This window comes from Lactuca saligna, chromosome 6, assembly GCF_052625555.1.
Source record: "Lactuca saligna cultivar CGN05327 chromosome 6, ASM5262555v1, whole genome shotgun sequence".
In the NCBI taxonomy this organism is placed as follows: domain Eukaryota; kingdom Viridiplantae; phylum Streptophyta; class Magnoliopsida; order Asterales; family Asteraceae; genus Lactuca; species Lactuca saligna.
The window spans coordinates 45,029,993-45,045,565 of record NC_136422.1 but is presented as its reverse complement, the minus strand read 5'-3'; the positions used below and the strand labels follow the sequence as shown (position 1 = coordinate 45,045,565).

The following is a 15,573-nucleotide window of genomic DNA, read 5'->3' as shown; positions in this document are numbered from 1 at the left end:
CTGAAAATCGAGATGTTACAAATTAGTAGTAACTTACTGTAAGGTGTGACCATATATGATCATATGTTATTAGCAATATCATTCTAAAATAACTCTTGGGCATACTAGATCTTTCAAGAGCGACCAATGTGTTTTTATCAACCCATGACGATCTTAGTTATTTGTGGAATGTAAGATTCGACATGTTACATTTTATGGCTTGAAATATTTTGGTTGTTTGGCACATTTCAAAAAATTTAGGTTCACACATAAAGAAGTTAGATGATTGAAATGATCAAATTAATTATCTTAGGTACGAAGAATGTGAAAAATGACACTAGTTTTCGACCCATGCAATGCGGATAAGCTAAGATGTATCGCAAAGGAGGAGGAAATGTCACTTCAGCAAAAGGTTTTTGCTAAGAAGATTTTTCAGGAATTTGGTATTAGAGTTTTCATACCAACAGTTTGTCCTATTAATCTAAAACTAAAACTTGAGAAAGATGAAGATATAGTATTTGTTGTTTGGTTAGATAGTGAGTTAGTCGGAATGTCATGGCGTGTAAAACATTAGTGAAATGTTTTTTTTTTTAATCTTGGGGAAAACTTTATCACATGGCAAGCACAAATGACTGTGATGTTGTTATCTTGTGAATTGGAGTTTATGGTGGCAAAGGCGGTAATCCATGGAAGAAAGAAAAAAATTAGTACGAAGTTCCATTTCAAGGTACAAAGGCCAGTTAAAACCCTTTATTGACGACAATGTGACAATCCTATTTATGAAGCTAGTAATCCATGAAAGAAAGGAGTACATCGTTATGGAGTTCCATTTCATGGAATGCATAGACGAGTAGCAAAAACACAATAAAGTTTTTTGAATGGGAAAAAGACATATATTTCACAATAGATTTTACACATGCAAAGAATGGAGATTCGGAATGTACTCGACATAACGAATACCTACTTTGGTCTGGTTTTAAGGTGGAATGTGATATTTAAACTAAACTGATAGTTGGGCAATATATAAGGATAGTTGGATAGCTAGACAAAATATGAGGATAATTAGATAGCTGGAAGATGTTGGATAACAAAATTAGATAGCTTTCTCGAATAAAATAATGTCCAACCCTTGTTGTCAAAATATTTTTGGTTGACAACCAAAATCCTACCATGTTTTTTTTGGATATTTGTCTAGATATGTTTTGTATTTAAATAATGGTAGTATGTTTTGGTGTAAAATCCTTTGTCAATTTAGTTAATAGTAAAGTCCTTTGCCATTTTAGTAAATTGTTCCAGTTTTACATTTTCTTTTGGTATATCTTTAAGTCTTTGCAATCCCTTTTCTTTATGACTTTTTTGTATTTTGTTTTTTTCTAGCTTCTTACTAGTTGTGCTATATAAATATGATTATTCAAAAAAAATATTTTAGTCCTTGTTTATTTATAGCTTCTAAACACAAGTTACGAGCATTTAATTCACTCTTTATTATAGTATACAATATTTGATCCTATAAATTCCAAGATAACACATGGATTAGTTATGCACAAATAAGAAAGTTTGAACTTTGTAGAAAGGAATACAAGAAGTGAAGTTGTTAAGTACCAAAGTTAATCAATGACAGCATCTTTTTCAACCATTTGTTTAAGTACAATGTTTTACATAGAAAAATGTTGGAACTGAAAGACCTTTTCTTCCGATATATCTTTAAGTTTTTATTTTTTATTTATAGATAAACATAGTTCATGAGCACTTATTTCACTCTTCATTTTAACATATAACATTTGATCCTATAAATTCCAAAGATAAAGCACATGGATTAGTTACGTAGATATAAGAAAGTTAAGAGCTTTGTAGAAAGGAGTACACATAATGAAGTTGTTACTTACCTAAGTTAATTAATGTCATAATCTTTTTCAATCATTCTAACAAATACAATTTTTTTCATACAAAATGCTAGAATCGAGTTACGTATTTTATAGAAGAAGAAAAAAAACAGACATCAAAATCTAAAGATAAAGCACATGGATTAGTTATGTAGAAATAAAAAAATTACTTAAATATCAAAGTTAATCAATGTCATCATCTTTTTCAACCATTATACAATTTTTTACATACATCATTTTCAATGTTTTTTTATAGAAGAAATTAAGAGGTCAAAAAATTTGGTGGCTGTGGGGTTCGAACCCACGCGCACTTATGTGCAGAAGATCTTAAGTCTTCCCCCTTAACCACTCGGGCAAACCACCTTCTTGTCTTTTTTCTTCTTCATAATTTATTAATTCTTTAAAAATTAAAATAGAAGCATCCAGAACTCCAAGTGTCATCTTCTCACGTCTATAAACTCTTTTGCTCCATCCTCATAGCTCTCCTCTTTTTGCACATAAAACCGAAACCCTAGTGCGAGCTAGGAAAAACGAAGAAGATCCTGTTCCTGATTTGCTCATCCATGGCGGAGCATTTAGCATCGATCTTCGGGACGGAGAAGGACAGAGTCAATTGTCCATTTTACTTCAAGATTGGAGCCTGTAGGCATGGCGATCGATGTTCCAGGCTCCACACAAAACCTAGCATTAGTCCTACATTGTTACTGTCTAACATGTACCAGCGCCCTGATATGATCACTCCTGGCGTCGATGCTCAAGGAAATCCAATCGATCCTCGAAAAATCCAAGATCACTTCGAGGTACTTTAACTTTTCCCGCGTTTTTATCTGTTTCAATCCAAAGATTTTGTATTTAATCTGAAATTTGTTAATGGATTCTCACATCGTTTTATTATATTACCAATTGCACGGTGTACTGTTATTTTTATTTCTGGCATTGTTGCTCACTTGATTTCCCAACGATTTTAATCTGATTAGCAAGTTTTGCTACATGCATTTTAAGATCAATAATAATTATGAAGCTCGAAAGTAAACCCAATAGACATCAAAAGTCGATCTGTTGCAGGGTTTGAGTTTGTTGCAGTGCATATGTTCATGTGCAGGATGTTGATCTTCCTATAGTCAAATTAGCCTGTTTATTTTAGTTTTCAACATGATTGAGTTATCAATTAAACTTATTTCAGGATTTCTATGAAGATCTCTTCGAGGAGCTGAACAAGTATGGGGAACTCGAAAGCTTGAATGTTTGTGACAACCTTGCTGACCACATGGTAAATCTCTCACCCTATCCAATACACACCTTACATCTCCTTAAACACCTTCTAATAATCCTTTGATTCCTTTCTCTTATCAGGTGGGAAATGTATATGTTCAGTTTAGGGAAGAAGAATACGCTGCAAAAGCCCTCAAGAATCTCACTGGAAGATACTACGCAGGTATGCTCTTCTTTTTCATTTCTCATATCAAAATCTTCTTATTTCATATAAACACCTCTAAAAGACTTAAAAGCTAAAACCACTCTTCAGGTCGACCCATCATTGTTGACTTCTCACCTGTGACTGATTTCCGGGAAGCAACTTGCAGACAATATGAAGAAAACACCTGCAATCGCGGTGGATACTGCAACTTCATGCATCTAAAAAGAATTGGCAGGTTATTCATATGATCATATGATTCATACTTTCACATCCTCTCTCTCAAACAATCTTTCATTCTTCTGAGTTCTGACATTTTGCTTTTTTAGGGAATTGAGGAGAGAGCTGTTTGGTAGATATAGAAGAAGGCATAGTCGTAGCAGAAGTAGGAGTAGAAGTCCATACAGACATCGAAGCTATGAAGAGCGAGGGCATTCTGGTCATTCTCACAGCAGAAGGTATGATGACAGGGATAGAGACAGGGATTACTACCATGAGAGAGGGTCAAGAAGGCATAGAAGCACAAGCCCTCTTCATAGGAGACAGCTTAGTCCTGTTAGGGAAGGTAGTGAAGAAAGACGTGCAAAAATTGAAGAATGGAATAGGAAAAGGGAAGAAGCAGCAAAAGTCAACATGGTCAATGATTATGAGCATTGAATTGCTTCTGTTTGTTTTTCTGGTTAGTTTTTTCATCTTTTTAACTTCCATTTTTTGTATGCATACATGTTTGTGGTTTTGCAGTCAGGTTCAGTGTGATAGGAACTCTTCAAAGCTAGGTGATCTGTTTTTACATATTCTTGAGATTTGCATCTAAGAAATAAATCTCTTACTATTAAATTTTTTTTACAGGGATTTGCATATGAATGGAGTCTACACTCTACATGTAATGATGTTAGGGATTTGCAGTGGATTTGGTATTATTTGGTGTTATTGAATCTTTGTAGTTTGATGCAAATGTATTATGATATCAAGTAGGTTTAATGATTTCTTCTGAAACAAGTGCTTTTTGAGTAAAGATTATTTTTAATTACTTGCAAGTTTGTGTTTGTAACAAGTGCTTTATGAGTAATGTCTTTTTTTTTACTTGTTTGAATGAGATAAAGAGGAAAGACCAACAACTTCACTAACCGGTAAATCAAAGGAAAGAACTGATGCATCTTGGTTTCCACCATCACTTTAGCAAGGTCGGATATGCTTTCAAAGTTGCAAATCTTTCATCTTGTTGCATGTGATTGGGGTAAACCGAAAGTTCTTGTAGAATATCCAACCTAAAGTCACAAAATGAGTCATGTGGATTCAAACTTTTCATACAAATAAGCAGTTCGGAACGAACTTAATTAAAACGATCAACGAACTCTTCAATTTGCATATCCAAAACCATGTTAAAACAAAAAAAAAAAAAACTCGTTAAAACAAAAAAACTCATAATAATGGTCATTGGAAATATTGGTATATTGTCTTCGAGGTCTTGGGTTGACATAAACTTCTTCCATGTTCAACATTTTTATGTCATTATTCTCACAAAAAGAAGTGAGGTCTTGGGTTGACATAAACTTCTTCCATGTTCAACATTTTTATGTTATTATTCTCACAAAAAGAAGTGATATCTAAGTGCATCAGACCCATCATTTCTCATCTTTTTTAACGTTGCGTTGATTTCACAAAACTTATAGCATTCATGATATTTTGATCATTTCTTTGTAGAGCTTGAGACAATATGTTTGTGGTCCTCAAAATTTTCAACATCAATTGCAAGTGGAACACAAAATCAAATAATCGAAGATATATTCGAAGGCCACTTGCTTGACGTTGACTAAAACTATTAAGGCCTTCATATTCAATATATTCAAGCACACCAAAAACAGATGAAATCAAACCAACCAAACGTGATAGAGTTTTGTAATGAGAATTCCAACGTGTACCTCTGGCTCTAGTAAGAGACAGTTCTTCGTTTAATCCACTTTCGGTTTCAATTTCACCATGGCCGATGATTATTCTAGTTTATCTCTTGGACTATCATGCATCATATTTGTATATTTACAAGAACACACAACATTCATTAGAACAACTACCATATCAAAAAGTCTCCAGCATTGTGATGTTTTTTTGCAACTGCCACAATGATTAGTTGAAGTTGGTGATCAAAGCAATAAACATAATACGCAGAGGTATTTTCTCTCATGATTAAAGATTTTAAACCATTAAAGTTCTCAGTCATATTACTTGCTTTATCATAACCTTGACCCCTAGTCTTCGTTAAACTCAATCCATATTCAAAAAAATAAAGAGTCGATAGCAAATTTTAAAGACAACGGAAATGTCTCCTTCACATGAACTAGACCAATAACCTTTCTTTTACAATACCACATGCAACATATCGCAAAACTACCGCCATTTGTTCATTTTTGGATATATCGATGGACTCGTCAACTAATAAAGCAAAAACATCATCAACAATTTCTTCAAAAATTGATTTAAATACTTCTTGTGCAAAACAATGAGCAATATCTTCTTGAATACATGGAGCCACCATTTGATTGTTCCCCAAAAGCATTTCGTAACATAATTTTCCGTACACTCTCATTTTGATCCTGAACCAAGTTCAATACTTCCGTGAAATTTCCTCTAAAATGAGACATTTCAGACTCCTCGTGACCACAAAAAGGTAATGCGTGTTTCAATAAACATCTAGAAGTATCAATGGAAGCATTTAATCAGATTCGATGTTCATTCATTATAGCATCATTTTGCTTATGAAGAGCAGTGGCAAGAGATTGATTTGTTTCGTCAGGTCTTCACATTTTTTAAGTGTTAGGAATGGGAACTAGTAAAATTGCCTTCATGAGTCTTAAGTCTTTACAGTTTATTCCAACAACTAAAACCTTTTGTTACAAAAGCATCACCGCCGCCCCCTTTTACTTGATACATCTTTTAATAAATAACAACACAAACAAAAGGCGTCATTTGTTTTTTTTTACTATACTCCAACCATTTACTATATTGACAATGATCAAATCAAGCCGGATTGAAATGTCTTGTCCTACCTGCTATCTCTTTTATTTGAAATGTATGATCACACAGTTGACAAGGTATTCTAATAAAATATTTTTGCCTTATTTCGTATCTTTGATTAGGGTGATAATCAGAAGGAAAAAATATATATCAGATGGATCCCATGGAGTTTCACTCAAATCAATTTCAACAGTTAGGTTGGGGAATTTCATTCTTATCATTTATCTGTTAATAGAAATTGTTATTATTCATTGTCACAATAAAACTCAATAATTAACAATCTATTATATTTAACATTGAACATTCGAAGTTCAAATAATCCAAACAAGGGACAAACTAAGAAATAATCTACAATTTAAGTATTTTAACTAACAATAAGAAAACAACTTGCAATATTTATATGGACCCACTAACCCATTATAAACAACAAAGCTGCAATTACATAAGAGTGGTCGAATATACCCATAAAAAGTAAAAAATAATAATAATAATACAACAAAAAGAATACTGATTTTCATCGAGTCCACAAACCAACAAAAGAAACTTATAAACCAACAAAAATTGGTTTTCCCTAATAAAATTAAAGTATATTACAGGTAAAGATTTACCGAGGTAGACCGAGAGAACAGGGGAAGCGGAGGTCGAAGGCACGCCCAGGTTGTCGGCATCAGTTTAGGCGACGATAGTCTTTGATCTCTGGCGAAGTTATTTTATTATGGAATGGTGATTTGGTGCCATGGTGGGGTTTTGGCTAGGTTGAAAAAGAAAGCAGAAGATAAGGTAAAAGAAGTAAAACAAACAAATTACAGGTTCAGTAATTGGGTGTATGTTTCCAAAAAAAAGTAATCGGGTGTACTGTAGGTAGGTGCCAGCTAAAGTCAAATAGGGACCATTCTTAAAAAAAATCTATATATATATATATATATATATATATATATATATATATATATATATATGGTAGGACCCAAAATTAAGTGGGGTCTAAACACTCCATTCCTTCTACATTGGCTCCACCACTGCCTACTCTCACAGCTCCACTTGAGTTTTTTTTCATCTTTCTCAACTTAAAACATATGGAAACTTATATTTCTCAACTCACTCAATTTTAAATTTTAAAATAAACATAAAAATAATAAGAATCATACAAAACTAATTTACAAAAATTAAGAACATATAAACCTAATTCAAAAATATATAAAACTATTTTTAGTACAAGTCTTAAGGCAAAATATACAAGTGGTCATTGCATGAGAGGAGAGAGAGAGAGAGAGAGAGAGAGAGAGAGAGAGAGAGAAAGGGGGAGGGAGGGAGAGGAAGCAACAAGCTACACAACTTGCATATCAGGGATTCACCTTGGAGGTATCGACGGTACCTCCCCAATCCACATGCAATTCCCTCTTCCCTTACATATCAATCTACAACTACCAACGTTGGAAGCGATTCCATAGGGATGGTGGTTTTGAAGAAAATGGATCGATTGTCGTTGAATGTAACCAATTCATAATTCCTTACAAGGGTGAGCACGGATAAAGGGTACAAGGGTGAAGAGGACCATGGTCAACACCTCCGACGAATCTTGAAAACTTTAAGAAAAGAGAAGTTATACGCAAAATTCTCAAAGTGCGAATTTTGGATTCGGAAAGTAGATTTCCTAGGTCACATGGTTAGCAAAGACGGGATACACGTGGACCGTTCCAAAATCAAGGCAATCGAGAACTGGTCAGCTCCAAGAACCCCAACAGAAATCCAACAATTCTTGGGCCTTCCTGGCTATTACTGAAGATTTATACAAAACTTCTCAAAGATTACTAAACCACTTACCACCTTGACCCAGAAGGGTGTAACTTTCAATTGGGAGGAAAAACAAGACGCTGCATTCCAAACACTGAAGCAAGCACTATGCAGCACGCCTATATTGTCCTTGCTAGAAGGAACAGAAGACTTCGTGGTTTATTGTGATGCATCTAATCAAGGTCTTGAATGTGTTCTAATGCAACGAGGAAAGGTGATCGCCTACGCCTCGAGACAACTCAAGACACACGAGGTCAACTACACTACACACGACCTCGAACTAGGCGCAGTTGTATTCGCGCTAAAGATCTGGAGACACTATCTTTATGGCACGAAATGCACGATCTTTACCGATCATAAGAGCCTTCAATACATCCTCAATCAAAAGGAACTCAACATGAGACAAAGACGATGGGTCGAACTGTTAAATGACTACGAATGTGAAATTCGTTATCATCCAGGAAAAGCGAATGTGGTGGTTGATGCTCTTAGTCGAAAGGAATACTTGGGCTGCCGAGTGAAATCCTTAACCATGACGATCCATTCACACCTATCCACGCAAATCAAGGAAGCTCAGATAGAAGCCTTGAAATCATAGAATGTGATGGGTGAAGCCTTAAGGGGAATGGATAAGAATCTTGAAGTCAAGGGTGACGGAGTTCGGTACTTCGTGGATCGGATCTGGACATCGAAGTTTGGTGGATTCAGAGACGTTGTCATGAACGAAGCTCATAAAACTCAATACTCAGTGCATCCAGGTTCGGACAAGATGTATCTGGACTTCAAGAAACTGTATTGGTAGCCGAACATGAAAGCAGAGATCGCTACCTATGTGGACAAGGGTCTGACTTGCGCTAAAGTCAAGGTAGAGTACCAAAAGCCATCAGGATTACTAGAGCAACCCGAAATACCCGAGTGGAAGTGGGAGCGAATAACCATGGATTTCATAACCAAATTACCCAAAAACAACAGGTGGACTAGACACCATCTGGGTAATCGTCGATAGATTAACAAAATCCGCACACTTCCTACCCATAAAGGAAACCGACAAGATGGGGAAGCTAGCTCGAACATACATCCGAGAGATTGTACGACTACACGGGTACCAATATCCACCATCTCCGACAGAGATAGTAGGTTCACCTCAAGATTCTGGCAGTCGCTGCAAAATTCTCTAGGAATGAGGCTAGATATGAGTACCGCTTACCATCCACAAACCGACGGTCAAAGTGAAAGGACCATACAAACCTTGGAAGATATGCTAAGAGCTTGTGTAATCGATTTTGGTAAAGCATGGGATACCCATTTACCACTAGTCTAATTCTCATACAACAATAGCTATCACTCCAGCATTAAAGTTTCTCCATTCGAAGCCCTATATGGCCGCAAGTGCAGATCACCATTGTGTTGGGCTGAATTGGGTGACACACAACTAGCCAAGGGACAAGTACCCGACAGCGCTCTCACAGGCCCGGAAATCATAAGAGAAACAAATCAAAAGATCATTCAGATTCGGGAACGAATAAAGGCTTCAAGAGACAGACAAAAGAGTTATGCGGACTAAAGACGGAAGCCCTTGGAATTTCAGGTCGGGGACCGAGTGCTATTAAAGGTTTCGCCCTGGAAAGGGTTAATACGTTTCGGAAAATGGGGGAAACTAAACCCAAGTTATATCAGACCATTCGAGATCCTTGCAAGGATCGGTCCGGTAGCATATAAACTTTGACTACCGCAGGAACTCAATAACGTACATCCTACCTTTCACGTGTCAAACTTGAAGAAATGTTTGTCCGATGAGACCCTCGTCGTCCCTCCAGACAAAATTGAAATCAACGAGAGTCTCCACTTTATAGAGGAACCAATTGAGGTCATGGATAGGTAAATTAAAAGAACAAAGCAAAGTCACATACCCATTGTGAAGGTCTGTTGGAATGCAAAGCAAGGACCTGAATACACTTGGGAGCGCGAAGATCAAATAAAACAAAAGTATCCTCATCTTTTTCCCTAATCCACCAATATTTATCTTACATTAAATTTCGGGACGAAATTCCCTCTAACGGGGGGATGATGTGACAACCCGATATTTCAAATCAATGTAATGACCTAAAAAGTCAAGAATTGTAACCCCTTTTAATATAATGAAATTATTGTCGAAAAATGAAATGTTCAAAAGTCATCTACTGGATTTCATAAATGATAATTATCATGTCAAGGTTTTCAGAAATATAAAAAACACTAAAATCCGGGTTATAACGAAGAAGTTATGACCAACCTCAGATTCACAACAAAACTGTTAATACGATTAAACGTAAAATGCGAAGTTTTAATAAAATACTTTTTAACCTTAAGTATCTAAATGAAAATTGTAGATATCATTAAACCGTGAACATACATAAAAAGAACGCCCAAATCTGACTGCGTATTGGGAAGTTATGATTTTTCGAAGTTTCGGATATAACAATAGACAGCTAAAAACTCGAAATAGAGATCGATGGATTTTTGACCGAAACAATCTAAATGAGAATCGAAGACCCCAAAAATGGTAGTATAAGGGTAAAAAGTCTGCCGAAAACAGACATCGAATAAAGAAGTTACGGAGTTTTAACGGACCTTTCGTGTCCCGGCCTGTTAAAAATAATATAATTAAAATAAATTCAAAATTAGCCAACAGAGTCTAAATGAAAGTTATATAGTACATTCTCACCTACGAGTGGATATAAAGAACACAAAAAACGGAGCTCGTACGCAAAAGTTATGCAAGTTGGAAGTTGGAAAATCCATTTACGCCCCGTGTAAACGATTATGCCCAGCGTACCAGAGGATAGGAGCCTCGTCCCATCGGACAGAAGCCCTCTTATCCGAAGTGCATAAGCAAGGACGTCACATTACGCCCCGCGTATCCCCGTACCCCAGTGTACCGAGGCGGTTCAGCCTCCCTATAAAAGGGATGCGAGGGTTTCGGGCAAAATTGCTCATTTCCTCTCTTTCTCCTACGTTTTTACTTCGTTTTGCATGAAAGCAATATCCCGAAGCCCCAGTTTTCATACCCAAGTCCCGAAGGAAGTTTTACGCTCCCGAGATTCCCGAGAACCCGTTTTCTCCTGTCGAAGTTCTGCTCGGTTTTCATCTCACCATCTTCACTCTATCAAGTGAGTTCATACCCCTATAACTACGTTTTCAAATGCTTTTTAAATGCTTTTATACATTTTTAAAGGGTAAGAATACAAGTAAACACACGATTATCCTCGTGTGAATAACATAAATCTTTTGTTATACTTGTCGTTATAATCAATCATGTGTGATTTATAACTATCATATGGAAACATTTTCATGCAACATATCACGATAACACTTTGTCTTTTTGGAATAAAACAAGTTGTTATATAAATATCAAACACTTTACACATATTTTGAGTATAAATGCTCAATAATGTTACACCTTAGATATAAAGTCGACACTACAGTAGAGTTTACCATACAAACAAAACATACTTTTGGAAAAACTATAATAGGTATAGTTTACTAGATATTCATGAGATTTTACATACTATAAGTAGTATATCAAGGAAATAATTTCATATACAAGAACAAATGGACTTTTCATACGCAAATCTGTTTGATACTAAGTTTTGTGAGACATTCCACTTCACGTACTTTCAAGTATGTCGTTAAAGTCATGTATTATATACCATAATCTCTTGTAGGGAGAGCGTGATACTTGTGTATAGATCTATACGGGATTGACAATCCCGCACCTAAACTGTTAGGTACAGTTAGACCGGCAGGTCTGGGGTGACATACATCATAACATTCCAATGCCTGAAGAACGTTGTTACAGACAGCCTAAGTCAATAGTATGGGTATAAAACTTGCATGGAGTATTAAAAACACGATGATTTACGGGGTTATCAAATGTCTTAGTGATTTTATACATACATAAATCTATTATTCTAGGCATGACAACTACAAATACATTACAGTTTTGGAACTCATAAGCTACCACACTCATGGAAAAATATTGGATTTTTCAGAAGTAAACTCAGTGATTTATACCAAACTTACAAATTTTATACATAAACGCTTATGAACTCACCGACTTTATTGTTGACACTCTTTCAAAACTACTTGTATTTCTCAAGGATTCAGTAATACAGGTAGACTTCAACTTTTGGAGAAGTGACGCTAAGTTGTCAGTTTAAAACTCATTTTTGTCATCATATTGTAATTTGTTATGAACAAGTATCATTCAACAATGTAACTTTTAAATTATATATGTGATAGTTGTTTTACTTTCTTTACTATGTATTCAATTGTTACGATACTACATGAAGTCATCCGCCCTCGAACGATTCCGCCGTTCTGGTTTGGGTGTGTGACATATAAGTATCATATACTTATAAAATATGTATTTGGTAGCAACGGGTGATGAGAGATAGGTGATGATAAGTAGGTGAAGATAGATATGTGATGATAAATAGGTAATGCAATATAAGAGATGATTAGGAGATGTCATAACCTTGACTTGCGATGTTATGATGTAGTCATCTACCAGAGTATAGATAGCGACTACTGACTAATATAAACAAGTCATGTGGAAACATCAGTAGGCTCATAACTTGTAGGTGATAAATTACAAGTTCAGGCAATATAGTAACTACGTACTCATGTGATGATACTCTAACCTCTATTAGACACGTATTGAAGGAGTAATCCCCGAATCAGTACTGTTTATGCGATGTAGGCGATGATCCTTAAGGAAAGTCCTTAGGAACAAACATATAAGGAAATGTGATATAAGGAGATTAGAGGTAAATACAATGTAGGAGATGACCCTTAGGATAAATCCTTAGGGAAGAATAAAAAAAATAAGGATGGGTAATCAGATTAATTGTTTGACATGAAATATGTGAAAAAACATATTAACTATAATATTGTGAATTGAAAACCCTATGTACTCATCAGGTTTCCCAACCTGACTCACTTAATTTATTGTATCACAGGTGGCATCCCAATGTTTTAAATAAAAATATATTTTTTCGGAAATGCTTTGATAACATCTTTATCATGTTTTCAGAAAACAAATTCTGCAATACTATTTTTCACAAATGATACTCTGATTTTTAAATAAACATAAACAAATCGGTTATTTTTGACGTGAAAACAAAGATATCACAAGTAAGTCTAACAAGTCTACAACAATATCATACGTTGGATTAAAGAACCTTCAGAATTTTATGTTTATCTGTTTCATAGTTATTTGACTTTCACAAACTTTACATGAATATGTATCATACTTTAACGATCATACAAATCAAAGTAAGAAATTATAAAGTAAGATAATACTAATTGCGCTTAATTAGTAAAGTTTTATTCATGCAAATGCACCATCTAAGATGTTGGGTTAAGTCCCACAATGAGCGGAATCCTCCTGTTAAGTTGTCATTATTGAGTTTGGAACCATGAATGTAGTTTAACATGTAACCTATATATTTGTCTGCAATAAGTACAAAATCCGGAAAATTGAAACATGACGATTTACTTATTCCTAATAAATATATTGATTTTTTCAGATTCCTTACACTTTAATTGACTTGTATTAAAAAAAAAATCTGCAATAAGTACAAAATCCAAAGAACATTTCAAGAATAAACCGAATCGTTTGTCTTTTTTCTTGTTATGAATCTATCAATCAATAACAAGAGTTGATGCGGAATTTTGTTATTTGTTTACACAAGAGACAATACGTGTTTTATGATTAATTTCAACAAATAACTTTAAATCTTTAATCATTTAACCATAAGCAAACTCTCTCTGACAATTTTTAAACTACAATGTTTTTTTTTTTTTTTTTTTTTTTTTTTAATTCAAACAAAGCTACTTATATCCCTCAGTGTTTAATAACAAAAGCCCCAAAAACAAACCAAACCCATAATAATAATAATAATATATAACACCTATAATCTATCATCTATTCCCATTTTTCTTTCCTTTCTTAAAACTTTGTTTTGATGATGGATATGGGGTTGCTGTATGTCCACCTTTCTTCCCATCTGCAAATACCATTTCACCCATTGTATTAAAATAAAAAAGATATTTAATTGACTCATAAAAATAAAATAAAATTAAAAAAACTAAACCTGTTTTTTGTGGAGCGTTGGATTTTCGTTTCTTTTCAGAAACCGGTGTCTTTGGTGCACTTTCAGCAGCTCTTTTTCCAGCTTGAACAGGTTTCTTCACAGGCTTCACTTCTTCTTCTTCTTCTTCATCTTCAGAGTCATCTGAGTCATTCATATCATCATCTGAGTCATCATCATCTTCTGATTCCGAGTCATCTTCTTCAGTTACATCCTTCAAAGATGCTTTTGACTTACCATTAGCAGTAACGTTGATTGCTTCTTCTTCATCATCATCATCAGGACCTAAAAGAAATCCAAATTCATTCAGAAACTAGAATGATCAGACAATATAAAATTAGTTGCAGTGAAGACTTACCATATCTATAGTCCGTGATACCCGAAGAACACAGAAGGGTTAAGGAAAAAACGATTAGCATAAACTCAAATGATTAACAAGTAACGAAGATTAAATTAATCATCAACAAAGGATATTCGTCTGGGTTACTTGCGAAGTATCCACAGAAGTAAACGCTTCCATCCTTCCAGCCATGAGAAAGCTCCACATCTTTCTCAAATAGCAAATCGAACAAAAGTTGCGGTATACGTTCAGAAGATAAAGTTGCTAGAACGAACTTTTGATCATTGAAGTTGACACGAACTTGGACATTCTCGACTTTTTTCCGATTCTTCACCTCTCCCAATGCAACCTGAAAGTGATAATAGTCCGATTAATAACTAATAAGCATGTTGTGTTAAGTTAGCTAAACCTGAACTTAAAAAGGAACATGGACATGATTGCTACATAGAATGTTATGTTGAGTTCGTATTGCATACGAAGTAAGATTGGCATTAGAAATTTCTGAATTCGTAAATCAAAAACAGTTTATTTGAGTAAATCCAGAGATTAATTTATGAAAAAATAACAATTTGATGAGTCGAATGTTCCTACCTGAGAGATGTGAAGGAGCTTGAAATCCTCGACTGTGATTTTAAGGGTTTCATTAGGTTTAACTTCAACACCTAGCAAAAACAACAAACTTCGAATTGAATATTTTGCACGCAACACAACAACAAACTAAAACACGGTTTACAGTAATTGCTACAGCAGATAGATTGAAGGACAACTAAAAATTGCTTCGTTTTTGCAATCAAATATAGATATACGGTGCATAAAACGAACTGAATATTACCCCAAAATTCCATTGCTGATCGGATGCGATTGGAGGAATGAAAGAATGTTTGTTTGAAAGAGTTGAGGAGAAAAGACGGATGAAGAGGAGACGTTTGAAACAAGTATAAATAGGTGAAGTTGCCGTTGAAGGTTTAGGGTTTATCAGAGAGTTTTTGGGAACCTTCTATTTTCGAATTCATTCTAAAC

The 15,573-nt window shown here is 34.8% G+C and overlaps 2 protein-coding genes and 1 non-coding gene across 4 annotated transcripts; 1 reads left to right on the top strand and 2 right to left on the bottom strand.

Moving 5' to 3' along the window:
- Positions 1-2,142: 2,142 nt before the first annotated feature.
- Positions 2,143-2,225, bottom strand: TRNAL-UAA (transfer RNA leucine (anticodon UAA)). The gene has a single exon. It is a non-coding gene; the product is annotated as a tRNA-Leu (tRNA).
- Positions 2,226-2,335: 110 nt separating this feature from the next.
- LOC145002145 (splicing factor U2af small subunit A-like) lies at positions 2,336-4,313 on the top strand. Of its 2 annotated transcripts, none has more exons than XR_013661834.1 (6): positions 2,336-2,662; positions 3,046-3,132; positions 3,216-3,297; positions 3,388-3,514; positions 3,606-4,052; positions 4,126-4,313. XR_013661834.1 is itself a non-coding variant. In XM_078961442.1 (6 exons), the coding sequence occupies exons 1-5, from the start codon at positions 2,426-2,428 to the stop codon at positions 3,931-3,933; spliced, it is 861 nt and encodes a 286-aa protein (XP_078817568.1). In that variant the 5' UTR covers positions 2,336-2,425; the 3' UTR covers positions 3,934-3,955; positions 4,126-4,313. The 2 variants fall into 2 exon arrangements, 1 of the variants encoding a protein (XP_078817568.1); XM_078961442.1 differs by having other exon boundaries at positions 3,606-3,955.
- A 9,535-nt stretch (positions 4,314-13,848) lies between these two features.
- Positions 13,849-15,573, bottom strand: LOC145001322 (histone deacetylase HDT1-like). The gene is made up of 5 exons (XM_078960697.1): positions 15,386-15,573; positions 15,145-15,215; positions 14,677-14,902; positions 14,217-14,495; positions 13,849-14,129 (listed from the first exon to the last, which is right to left on the bottom strand). The coding sequence occupies exons 1-5, from the start codon at positions 15,396-15,398 to the stop codon at positions 14,044-14,046; spliced, it is 675 nt and encodes a 224-aa protein (XP_078816823.1). The 5' UTR covers positions 15,399-15,573; the 3' UTR covers positions 13,849-14,043.

Excerpts from the sequence above, each read along its gene's own strand:
- LOC145002145 (XM_078961442.1), top strand. The coding sequence starts at position 2,426 with ATGGCGGAGCATTTAGCATCGATCTTCGGGACGGAGAAGGACAGAGTC. Across the intron at positions 2,663-3,045 it reads AAATCCAAGATCACTTCGAG|GATTTCTATGAAGATCTCTT; the intron begins GTACTTTAACTT and ends AACTTATTTCAG. Across the intron at positions 3,515-3,605 it reads CATCTAAAAAGAATTGGCAG|GGAATTGAGGAGAGAGCTGT; the intron begins GTTATTCATATG and ends TTGCTTTTTTAG.
- LOC145001322 (XM_078960697.1), bottom strand. Across the intron at positions 14,903-15,144 it reads AGCTCCTTCACATCTCTCAG|GTTGCATTGGGAGAGGTGAA; the intron begins GTAGGAACATTC and ends TATCACTTTCAG. Across the intron at positions 14,496-14,676 it reads CCCAGACGAATATCCTTTGT|CTGATGATGATGATGAAGAA; the intron begins TGATGATTAATT and ends TTCTTTTAGGTC.